Source organism: Tachypleus tridentatus, chromosome 7 (assembly GCF_004210375.1).
Source record: "Tachypleus tridentatus isolate NWPU-2018 chromosome 7, ASM421037v1, whole genome shotgun sequence".
Classification (NCBI taxonomy): Eukaryota; Metazoa; Arthropoda; class Merostomata; order Xiphosura; family Limulidae; genus Tachypleus; species Tachypleus tridentatus.
In genome coordinates, this window is record NC_134831.1 from 53,980,366 (window position 1) to 53,993,019 (window position 12,654).

Genomic DNA, 12,654 nt, shown 5'->3' on the forward strand with positions numbered 1-12,654 from the left:
TTTTCCCACTTTTTATGGAGGGTTGACAGTAATTCACAAGGCAATGATCATTTTCCTGTAATCTTGAGAGAGACTGATCATGGTAGAAACCACCAACCCACGTGTCTTGGTGAAAGCTGCATCAAACAAGCTAATCCTCTTATACTGCTCTCACAGAACTTAATCCTGCTATTAATCCTGCCTGCTACATTGTAGAGAAGGCTCAAAAACAGGCCTGGCATATTTCTTGTAGGTATCTCTCACACTTGCACTGCATCTCTTTTCAGTAGGCCTGTGCACATGCTCGGTGAGTAAGACGTCAAAGCCAGAAGGAATCTTGGATTAAGTTCACAACCAGCATATCTTCTACCACTAGTTCTAAAGTCACATGGGACAAAATTCAAAAGGTCAGTGGGCAGTATAATTCTGTCCCCCACTCTATCTTGGTCTCTGATGGTCAGGAAGTAGGTGATACCCGGAGCATCACCAATACTCTAGGTGAAAGCTTTTGCCGGGTATCTAGCACTTCTGCTTCTTCTTCCACCTTCTTAGCCATCAAGACTTGGGCAGAGTGATCACCTCTTTCCTTTTGAGCTGATATTTTCTATGACTATAATTGTCCCTTTACAGAGGTGGAACTCAAACTGGCCCTTGATAGGTCTGACAGTAGATTGGTTGGACCTGATAATGTATACTGTGAAATTCTGCACCATCTATCTCCTGCTTCTCTTGCTATTCTTTTGTTTTTAACCAGATATGGCAGAATGTTTTTCCTGATGCCCAATTGGTCACCTGATTGGACTTGAAACATCAATCAGAGAAACCTTTCTCAAACGACAACATCTTGTATCTTTGACATTGAGAAGGCTTATGATACAACATGGAGGTATGGCATTTTGCAAGACATATATATGGGTTATGTGGACATTTGCCCATTTTTATTAAAAATGTTTCAGTGGACAGGAGATTCGAAGTTCATGTGGGTTCAACACTTTCTCGTTCTATTCTACAGGAACTGTGTTTTGAGTGTCATACTTTTCAGTATAAAGATTAAGTTTCACACTGTACTAGATAGTTGCTCTACATTTTACCTTAATTTGTTCATTATGATGACTACATAACTTATCTCTGAAAGAATACCTGAAGAAAATATTGTTTCTGGTTTATGAAAGTGGCTACATAAACAGTAAAAATAAATACAAATTAACTGTAAAGGTAACACTTTTATAGTTTTACTAATTTTATTTTATATTTTCTTTACATGAAAATAAGTTAAAGTATAAATTAGATGTGAAATGTTTATTTTATGAACCCACAGATTATGAAATAGAATATGATTGATTAGTATTCTACATAAATCTTCAGAAAGCTATGTGAATATGTAAAACTGTCAGAAAACTTGCCATAGATACTTAATTTGTCTTAAACTGGCATTTAGCATGTAATTTTTTGAAGGAAGTTTATTGAAAAAGAAAATCTTGTTTAGTTAAATTTGAAACTTTTTATCACTTAAATTCTTTCTCTCTACTACGTAGATTGTATTATTATAACACCATATTTAGTTTCTTTATAGCAAAATATGAATGTTGTATTTGTATTAATTTGGATGCATGTTCCATGGGTCAAAGAGCATTATTTTATGTTGATTCTGTAGCTCTAAATGTATAATAAACTTCACATTATCTACCTACTATAATATGAGAATATTTTGCTTTATGTCCCATGATGTATAATTGTTGTTCAGGCATCATATATTTCTTTAGACTTGAATCATTTGTGATTTTAGACATGAGATAAATATTTTGACCCTTTAAAATTTTGTTTTTTCTGAAAGATAATTTTATTTTTGCAGGTTAGAATCGTTGGTGTTGTTGAGTTTGTATGGAGCTTATATAGCTTTCATGTTTGTCAACGAACGGGTAGAGAAATGGGTTAAAAATCTATCTTGGCTATGTGAGTTATCGAGGCACAATTTTCCCGAGAACTCTCATGATGTGGCATATAAACACCTCTGTGATGATGAGATTGTTCTTCTCTGTGAAGATTTGGAAAAGAGTGATGATAATGTAAATGGAGGTATGAAACATTTTCATTCAGACATAAAATGTTAACATTGCACACTGTTGATAATCCAGTTATTCCATATGTTTACTAATTTAATGTAACTGATTGCTGTTTTGTTTTTTGTTAACTGTTTATTATCCATGTGATCTGTTAATTTTCAGTTAATTGAAAATTTAGTGGGTATCAAAAACAGATTTCAACATGATAATTTTGAGCTCTTGAAGCTCTTATAAGTGCACTAACTTGTGTAATTGGCAATGAATGACAATCTTCAGTTTCATGGTTGTGAAATAAATTGTCTTTCTATTAATATCAGTGTCTAAAATTCTTATACACTTTACCTTTATGTAAAGAAATCAAATATTCACAAAGCTTAGCTCAATTACAAGAGTTCTTCTGGGCTTTACTCCCAGCCAATTTATAAATTAAGACTTGTCTCATTTTTCTCCTTTGTTATCATATGCATTAGACTAATCAGTTTGGTCAGAAGTATTTCTCATAAGTATGTATGTCCTACCTGACTATCTTTGTCTGAATATCTGATTACATTTTAATTTTTATTGTGCTTTTCTGTGTAATTTATTATTATTTTAGGGTTTTTTTACATTCTGAAATATGTAATTTAAATATTTGCTCACAAATTGAGAATTTAATGTAATTAATTGAGACTTTGCTTTTGAGTTGTATGGGACATAAGTTGTAGGATTTTCTGTCTGGAAGCTATAGGTCTCGTATATTCATTGCAGAGTCTTTTCGTTATTTGTATACATGCTATATGCTGGAGTAATGATTCTTATGATTTACCACATTTCTATTAATACAGAATTTTTCTTTTCAAAGTGATCACTTTAATCCATTATGCTTTTTCCATTTTTATCAAGGGTTCAATCTGCACTATTGAATATCTTTGCTAACACTTGAAGTTGTAGTTTTAAAATTTTTCTTCACATACTTAATTCTCACTCTCAAGATTAAAACATCATTTCCATTTTGCATTTCCACTACTTTATTATTACACAAGTTCTGCAAAAATTGTTTTGTACCTCTAGATATTTTAGTGGTGTTTTGTTTAGAGCAAGATGCCTTACACTAGTTGTTAACCTTCTCATTATGGGTAGATCAAACTACTCATATTATGAACTTTTGTCAAGTTAATTAAATTTAATTAAATTTCTTTATTATCAACATATATGAATAAACTTATCATAAAAATGGATTCCAAGATGATATTTTTAGTTCTTTTCTCAAAAGGATTCTTGACTAGTATTGCTCTCTGTTGGCATAAACTTTTACTTGTCACTAGCCTTGCAACTCATTTCTTTCTTCATATCAACGCTTAAATAATCATGTGGCAATCCTCCACTTATGGGAGCACAATATCCTGATTACTCTTGCTTTATGAGGGCCTTCAGGTGGTATACAACATGCACTGCATTCTTCTGTTTTTCCAGATCCATTGGTTTCTTCATTGTACTCTTATATTTTTCTGTGACTACTTCAAAACCCCTTATGATTTGGATTAACCAATTACTTTGTCTGGTGTATTCTTTCCCTTCTCTAGATATTTGTTGTATTTTTCTTCCCCTCTTAGATTTGTCACCATACCTTTTCCATGGCTTTTCCATATTTCCTGGGTGGTCATCATCAGGGGAGTTATATAGATCATGCTAGAAGTCTTCAAAATTCAAGCACTTCATAATATAGAGCTCATGTATAATTCCAGATGCCACCAGGTGTTTGTTGATTCATTTTGTCTAATTGTCATCTAGGTTTCAATATATAAATTACTTGAAACACAATAAAACGTTATAGGATCATGTTATGCATGTTGTAGAGATAGATTATTCTGTAGGACCCCTCAAACTTCCATCTCATGGTCTATTGCTTTATAAATATGTTCTTCCCAGACAATTTACATACACCATTGTGCAAATAAATTGAAACAAGATGGAAAATTACAAGTTTTTGCATTTTGTTTCTGAGAATCCAAAAATTACTCTCAAATTAATACATGATATGACAGCCTTTAATTTTCAGAAGATCATTAATTCGCTTTGGCATCAAGTCCACGAGTTGACTGCAATCTTTACTAATTTTTGGATTACAGTACCACACCTCAATTATGGCCTCAATTAGCTTATCTTTCGTAGTACAGTCTTTACTCCGAAGTCTTTCTTTACAAATTGCCCAAAGATTTTCAAGATTTTAAGTCTGGAGAGTTTCCAGGCCAGTTCAGCACCTTTATTCGCATTGTAGTTATAAAATTCTTCAAGTTTCGATGTGTGGCATGGAGCCAGATCTTGCTGAAAAATGCCAATTCCATCTGGAAATCTCTTTTTTCAATTCTGGAACAACTCTTCTCTGCAAAACTTCGATGTACTGTGGTCCTCGCATCATACCTTCTACAATATGTAAGCCTCCGACGCCATAGTAACTGAAAAAGCCCCAAAACATCTTCTTCAAGAGATGTTTTATGAACTGACTGTGAGATTCTCAATGTTTCTCACCTGGAGATCTGCAAACATGCAGACTTCTTTGACCCTGTACGAAGAAATGAGTCTCGTCACTGAATAACACCTTCCACCATTGTTCTTGTATTTCAGACCCCATTGATACCATTTTTTCTTCATTGAGTTGGTAAGAAGTTGTTTTTTGACTGGTCTCCTTGCCCTTCTAACACAATTTTGAATGACGTAATGTTCCTCACTTTTGTTATATATCCCAAAAATAGATCGACCGTACTGCAAAACACAGCTAATGATGCAGTCTGTGTGAAAAAATGACTATTAAAGGAAATTAGCGTGTCCAGTGAGCCTACACTGGCCACCATACTGAAAATATTTTAAAATGGCCATTTGTTTCAATTAATTTGCACAAGGGTGTACATGGGTAAAACAAACTGGGTTTACTGCTCAGCTTAATGGCATTGAGAATCTTCTATTGCAGACCTCGGGTATAATTCAAGATACTGCCAGGTGATTGTTGATCAATTCTGTCAACTTGGTAGCTCTGCTTTTCAAAATAGGTACTGTGATCCTAAGAACTTGCCAATGTATTTTTCCCTTTGTAGAGTATGGGAGCACTTGCTGCTTCCCAGTTTGTACGTTCTGGGGTGATATACCATGGGGACCATTCCTCAGTTGAGAATAGAGTAATGGAATTCTGTTGGTGTCAATGGCATGATGCCCTTTCTGCTGTAGATTTAACGTACAATTCTAGCTACTGCCAGCTGTTGGTTGTAATACTTTGCCATATACATATTTATTGCAGTTTGCTCCTCTGGCTGAAATATTTCTTCCTGTGATCCCATCCTCTTCACATTGTTTTCTGGTTGGAGATAGTTCAGCCACATAAGACACTTCATGTTTTTGGCTGGTTTCCTTCATCTGCTGTGGACTGAATATTAAATTTGCAATGCTGTCAGGTTTTGAACTGAAGATGCTACCCCAGATTGATGCCCTTCATCTTCCTCCCTTTTGCTGGATGCTGGTTCCTAGTGGATTTAGTGTTATTTTAAGTTGGATAAAACATGTGATTACCTGCATGAGTAAAACTGGCTTCTGTATCTACTGTAGACTGGATGTAACACTTCCATTGCAAACCTGGTTTTTGACTAGAGATGAATGCCACTTAAACTTTCCTTGCTTCCTGCCATCTGCTGGATGTTATTTCTCAGTGGATATGGTGCTGGTTGTGATGGAGGTGCACGTGTAGTTTGATTTTTAGTAGGGGTACTCATATATCCCCATCCTGTACCTGTTTTGGAGGTGTAACATAGAGGACTCTTCCTACTGCAAACCTCTGTACAATTCCATCTGCAATTAGGTGTTGATTGAGGTCAACCTTCCATTTATGGTCTGTTACATTTAATCACTAAACATGGAGGTTCCTTTCTTGCTGAAATTTTTGGGTCTTTTTAGGTTTTAGTGACATTTCTGAAGGGTGAAGAGTATACCTGGTTCAGAAGTGGTACAATTTCCTACTGATGTTTTTTCAGTCTTTACCACACCTAATGATCATCCTTTTGGGTGCTTTCTGAAGGAGGATCATATTCTCCCAGACCTTTCACCAATTCAATGTGGGATTTTTGTGATAATAGGCAAGATATCATATAAGAAGTTAACATTTTTCTGAACTGAAAATGTATTTCCAGTACTTGTCACTTCTTACATTTCCCACCCATCCTCCCCACTTCTAGTGGTTCAGTTCAACTAGTTATGAGCAATCTTGAAGTGATTAAGAAGATTAAGGGTTGTTGCATGATCATTCACTTGCTGATATGCAGAAAGAAGCGAGAGTTGTAAGGCAAGCAAAACATTTGTGCCAATAGAGGGAAGTACTAGTCAAGACAGTTTTTTGTTTGTAGAGGTATCAATTCAAAATACTAGTATCATCATTATAAAAAATTTGTCTTAAATTTCAATAGCAACCAATAGCAAAAAAACAAAATTCTAAACATAAATGCTCTATTTCTTCCTTTTTAGTTATTTTTTTCCTGACTAAAATGTAAAAAATACAAACTTAAGTTAGATTATGTAAGATAATGGTAGGTGAGCTGTGCTTGTCAGTAGTTCATGAATTGTCATCCTATGTGTTTGCTGAGTTATTTACAATTTGAATGCTGGAATTGTTTGTTAGAAGCAGATGTACACTGTTACAAGTTTTAAGCTATTTAAGATAAGCAGTTGTAGTTTCAGTTACAACCTGCAGTCATTTTAGAAAGAAAAGTAGGTATGTTTTAAATTGATATCTTATGTTGCCAAAGTTGGTCAGGTCAATAAAGTTCATATAGAGATAGGATTGATAAAATAGTTTTACTGTAAAAAAAACATTGGATTTTTTTAGGAGGTTATAGAGGCTACACAAGTGAAATTTTTTAGAAGTGTTAAAGGATTTTTAATCTAATGAAAATTGCATTGCAATTGGAACAGTTAATACTGACACCATATAGTATGATGATAATATTATTGGCATATCTTTAGTAAAACCACTAAAGTTAAAGACTGATCTTTTGTGTACAAAATACATGTGATATTTAGTGAAAACATCTGAAGTTTTGTGAAGATATCGAAACTGATTACTTTGTAGTTACAATGTTGGCTATATCTACCAACCACATATGGAAAGTATTAAGTATACCTAGCTGCATAGTGGCATTCCAGGAAAGAGTAATATGCCATCATTCTCATTTGTTTGTTCCATTGAACTTGGAGATCAGCATCAGTTCCTTTAACCCATCTAAGTTTGAGATGGGTGTGACTTTGGCATCTTGACACTTGACCATGTCATGTGACACTCCTAAAGACTTCCTCAACATAACTGAAAGCAATATGTGTATCCATGGTGTAATGCATATTCACTCTGGTGTATTTTCATATTTGCTGTAGTGATAACTGAAGAATAGAGCACTGTTTTCTGTCTCAAAACCTGATTGTACATATATAAACAATAAAATGTTCATATATAGTGTTTGTATAAGTGCTAGTTCATGGTTGTGGATATTTGGTCTTCAGCTCCCAGCTGAATGGTCCATTACAGTGAAAAAGGCAGAAGAAGTGCAAACTAGCCAATTAAATAGTGCAATAGCCATCTGAAAATAAATGTGCAAGAGCGTACGAAATCTAGGTGTGTTAATTCGTTGTGAATTGCAGTACATCAAGTTTTATTCCTCCTGTTCTTGCTTCTCAGTAAAGTTTTCTCTGTGTCCTGGTCATTGTCTAGTTATTGGAGAATGCTTTTAAGTTATTGTAAGTTTCACATTTCTTGAACAGTCATCTGATTTGGTATTTTTATAGAACATCGTTATTATTACATTTTATCCAATGTTTTATTCAGTAGATTTACTCTTGCAGAGCAGCAGTAATCAGTACTAAATCATATATTTTAAGCCTAGTGAAGATATGTTGTTTCTTAAATGGATATTCATTAGATTTTGTTTCTTTCAGATTTGAATAAAGTTGAAAATTTTACCAGAACTGATGATGTGGAAAATGTTTCCCCTTTCCACATTCCACAGAAACTTTATAAAGCATTTATGTGGGCTATTTCACTCCCTATCACTGTACTGTGTTACTTTACTATTCCTGACTGTCGTTTGGAGCGTTGGAAGAACTGGTATATGGCTACATTTCTCATGTCCTGTGTGTGGATATCTGGACTTTGTTACATCCTTGTTTGGTTTATTACTATCATTGGTAGGTTAAACACATCATTTTGCTGTTATATATTCATAATGATAGTTATAAGAAAAATTATTTTGGAAAGAAAACAGACCCTCAAAATAATGTAAAAGAGATGTTCAGATTTTAATGGGAATGTCATAATTTAACTTAGTAATATCACTATTTATTGCTTTATATAGAAATTAATACTGTTCCACTCTATCTAACTGAGTGGGCCCTGATATTTTTTCACATATATCCCAAGTAGATATTATCTGAACCTGTTTATCTGTATTGTCTCATGTTTTGTACTGCTTACTCTTTTGTAATAAAGAATGCATAACGACATTAGCTATTTGGTTTAAAAGTAAAATAGAAAAGAAATATAAAATATGACTATGGATGAAAATATTTTGTGAGAAACTTAGCATGTGGATAACTTTAAAAAAAAAAATTGAGTGTCCATTTATTACATATTAGTGACAAGTTTTTTTTGTGACTATTTTTTGGTATTTATGTAAAAATCCAATATGCTTAATAAATCTTCACTATATCAACATTATGAAACTAGATTATTATCAATAAAGCTTTATCTTTAAGAATACTTAAGATATACACTGTTGTATGCTGTATTAATTATCGAGGAAGGTCATAACTATTGTATGGCAGTAGGCTTAACTTTGATATTTTTTCTAAATACAATCTTTCTTTTGTAATGTAACAGATAAGATTACAATAAGTAGTGTTAAAATCTCTAATTAACTGCAATAAATTACAATTAAGTTGAAACAAGATCTATTATCAATGTTTTAGGGAAATTAATAATGTTTCAGTTGACCAGGAACTGTAATTTATTTGTTAATTATGAGTTGCATGCAGTGTATTTTAAAAGACAAGTAGTTGTGCTATGAGTATAAAGATTCACTGTAAACTATGATCTGTCATTTCTTTTAAAGGTTTCACACTTCACATTCCTGACACTGTAATGGGGCTGACGTTTTTAGCAGCAGGAGTTAGTGTACCTGATGCAATATCTAGTCTCTTAGTTGTGCAGGAAGGTATGTAGGAAAACTTGAATGTATGGTATTAGTAGAAGAGTTGGAAATGCTATTGTCATTGGTGTTCAATTCAGTGTTTGATTATCAGTTTCCAGTATAAAGGGAATTGTGTATCTGTGATGGTGTTTTTAAACTTTGTTATATGTGTGTGACCATTTCATAAGGTTAAGCAAGAAAGCTCTATAAACCAAACAGCTGGGCCAGACATGACCCATTGTTTAATATTTTGGGCTGCTAATTAAAGACTTGTGGGTTTGAAGTGCGATACTACTGAACAAGATCTACACTTTAAGCTGTGGGTATGTTATGAAGATGTTATCTAATTCCATTACTTCAATCAGAAGTTTATACTAAAGCCTTCAGTTTTAGGTGCTGCTGACTGGTTTCATTCCCTCTGGTCAATAGCTTAAAATTAATGATGTGGCTATATTTGAGTCCTGTGTGTCTAAGGTCCATTTAGTTTGACATTTTTGATTCAAGATAAAACAAATGTAATGAAAACTTTGTTTTACTACATATTATTTTTTTATGATTTTCATCATAGTTAGTTGTTACAGATGTTAAACAAGAAATGTGTAAAAAAAACTGCATTTCACACTTATATATTTGACTTGCTTTATTAAACTGCACAACACTGATAAATTAAGTTTTTTTTCAGTGTGGATGAGTCTTTTTATGTGTAACCCTTTCATTACAGATAGGTCGAAAACCAACCAGGTCTGTTTAAAGTTAAGGTTAAAAAAATAACAAAAATGTAGTTTTACTGAAAGAAAAAAGTTAGATAGTCATTTAGGAGGTTTTAGAAGCTACCAGAATGAAATTTGAAAATGTTTAGATGAATAAAATATTTTTTAAATCTTAATATGAGAACCACTGTACACATGGACTAGTCAACACCCTGACTCCATATATTCATGTACAGATAATTAACACAAAAATACTTAATTAAACAAATATCTGAATTCTTGTATACAAAAGATTAATATTTACTGAAAACATTCTAAATTTTGTAATGAAATTATACATTCTATATTAAAAGTTATAGCACAGAAATTCATGATTACTTCTGTGGTTACAAGGTTGATCACAAACCAACTTATGTAAAAAGTGAAGATATATGAAAGAAATGTTTTTTAAAATAAAAAGCAAATTTGAATACACTTCATATCAATGTAGGTTATAAATTTACAAATCTATAGCAACTAGTGGTATCACGACTAATATCAGTATTGACTTTAATTTTTAGGACTAGGAATGGTAGAATGAAAGTTGATTTGAGCATAGAGAGTCGTATGCTTGCAGTATTCTTGTAAGAACTGTGATGAAGCATATTGTTGTATCTGTGGTGAAGATAAATTTTTTTCCAATACCTATCATGCATGACTTTTCCACAGATCTGCAAACTTCTATGGTTTGACCTGGAAAGAACTTGTCAATTAAAAACTTTTTCATAATTATAAAAAAACAAAAAAAAAAGAATTAAAATGCCAAGTAGAAACTAGTTAACTTGTCTGCAGACATAAAATAAATCAAGATTACATAACAACAACAATGGATGTAAATTACTTTAAAATGTACAGCAGCATCTGATTAATGTAATTTGTTATGAAGCTCTCAGTCATGTATATCCTGGGAACAAAATATTTCTGGAAAGAGTAATTAAAATGGTTGTTTTGGAATGCTCAGAATCAGTGCTTTAAACACAGAAAACTCAGTTGAAGGCAAGTTTTGACATAGATGATTAGAGAAAAATATAAAGTGCATGTTTGAATTATGAAGATTACAGTTTGATTTTTATATATACAAAATTAATTTTAGAGTATAAAAATAAACATTTAAGTGCTCTTTTAACCCACATGCCTCCCCAGTAAGTTTAACAGTAAGTTTCCAGGCTTACAATGCTGAAGTCGGGTACTCTGTTCTCCAATGTGGAAAGCCTATATTGTAGAGAATTACTAGTATAAAAAAAAAAAAAAAACAACAAATTTTAACTTCCAGAGTATTGTGAGGGTCTAGCTGATCCTTCTAAATCAAACAAAATTTTTATTTATAAATATCCATTCCCCTCTGGTAAATGAGTTTCAGTACATGTGGGGAGAACACAGTCAATTGTTAGTAGCTTTATGCTGAACAACAAAACAAACATAATCTAAAGAACTGCATGTCTAACATGGAAATACCCACTGCTTTAAAAACTTGTTGCACCATTATCATCTCTTTCAATAACTAAAGCAATATTTTGCTCTATTGAATCTCAACAGTGAAGTAACATACCTACTCAACATTAGTTGACCTATGTTCAATTAAAACAGTGATATTTATTGTTTACACCCATGTTTTATTAATAATATTTAAAAGGAGACTTGATTGTTGGCCCCCACATATCCTTTAAAGACGAAATTTAAAAAAAAACAAAAAACCTCTAGACTTCCATAACTAATACATGGTGGTGTTGAATTATTTGCATAATAAAACTTAAGTGTTACCTCATTAAAAATATTGGAATACAATAGTGTGAAATATATAATAACTGAAACAGGAAATAAATGAATTTGGTAATGTGGTAAAGGAAATGGGAAGAAAAATGTTTTTCACTTAACACCATGATATGTATATGTGATTTTGTGACACATTAATAGAGCTAGGAAATTAATGGTATATGTTAATTGATTAATCATAAAGCTCATCAGTCAATTAGTGCATGCTCCCTGCAACTCCTCTCTCCCATTCAAGCAGAAAAAGAAAACAGGTATGTACTAGCTTCATAATGTTTTCAACCATTGTATTGATTGGCATCTCATTGACATTATTTAGTTTAATTTTTTACTCAACAGGTGATTCCCAGTCTATATTGGTTCAACTCTTTCCTGTTCTCCCTCAGGGCTATCTTGAGTGTCACACTTTTCAGTATTAAGATCAATGCTATCACTAAACAATTTCCTTTTACGGTTGCAAATGGACTGTATATCAGTGACTTCTAAATCTTGGGTCATTTGTTAAGTATAAGGTTTATTGAGAGGCAACTTCAAACTGTCCTCAGTTGCTTGTTCAAATGAACCCCAACAAAACTGTTTGCATGCACTTTTGCCACCAAAGAAGTCTATATCCCAATCCCGAGCTTTGTCTCGATAACATTATTCTTCTTGTGGTTCTTGAGGCTAAGTTCTTGAAGGTTATCTTTGACCATCAGCTTACTTTAATTCCTCATATAAAGTGTCAAATGTATTAGAGCACTGAACATCCTCCATGCTCTCTCCTCTACCTTTTGGGAAGTTGATTGATGTTCTATGCTCAAGATCTATTGTACCTTTATTTGATCCAAGCTGCTCTATGGGTTTCTGGTTTTGAAGATGATGGACTCCATTCACAGTTTGGGGCTTTGGCTCTGCATG

General features: G+C 33.0%; 1 protein-coding gene across 4 annotated transcripts in view; it reads left to right on the forward strand.

Annotated features, from left to right (window-relative positions):
• LOC143255677 (putative sodium/potassium/calcium exchanger CG1090) overlaps nt 1–12,654 on the forward strand; it is a 52,003-nt gene that overhangs the window by 22,401 nt on the left and 16,948 nt on the right. For all 4 annotated transcript variants that reach the window (XM_076511725.1, XM_076511722.1, XM_076511724.1 and 1 more), the window contains 3 exons: nt 1,832–2,055; nt 7,989–8,237; nt 9,161–9,262. In XM_076511725.1, the coding sequence (XP_076367840.1) occupies nt 1,832–2,055; nt 7,989–8,237; nt 9,161–9,262 (575 nt within the window). The remainder of the gene's footprint in view (nt 1–1,831; nt 2,056–7,988; nt 8,238–9,160; nt 9,263–12,654) is intronic.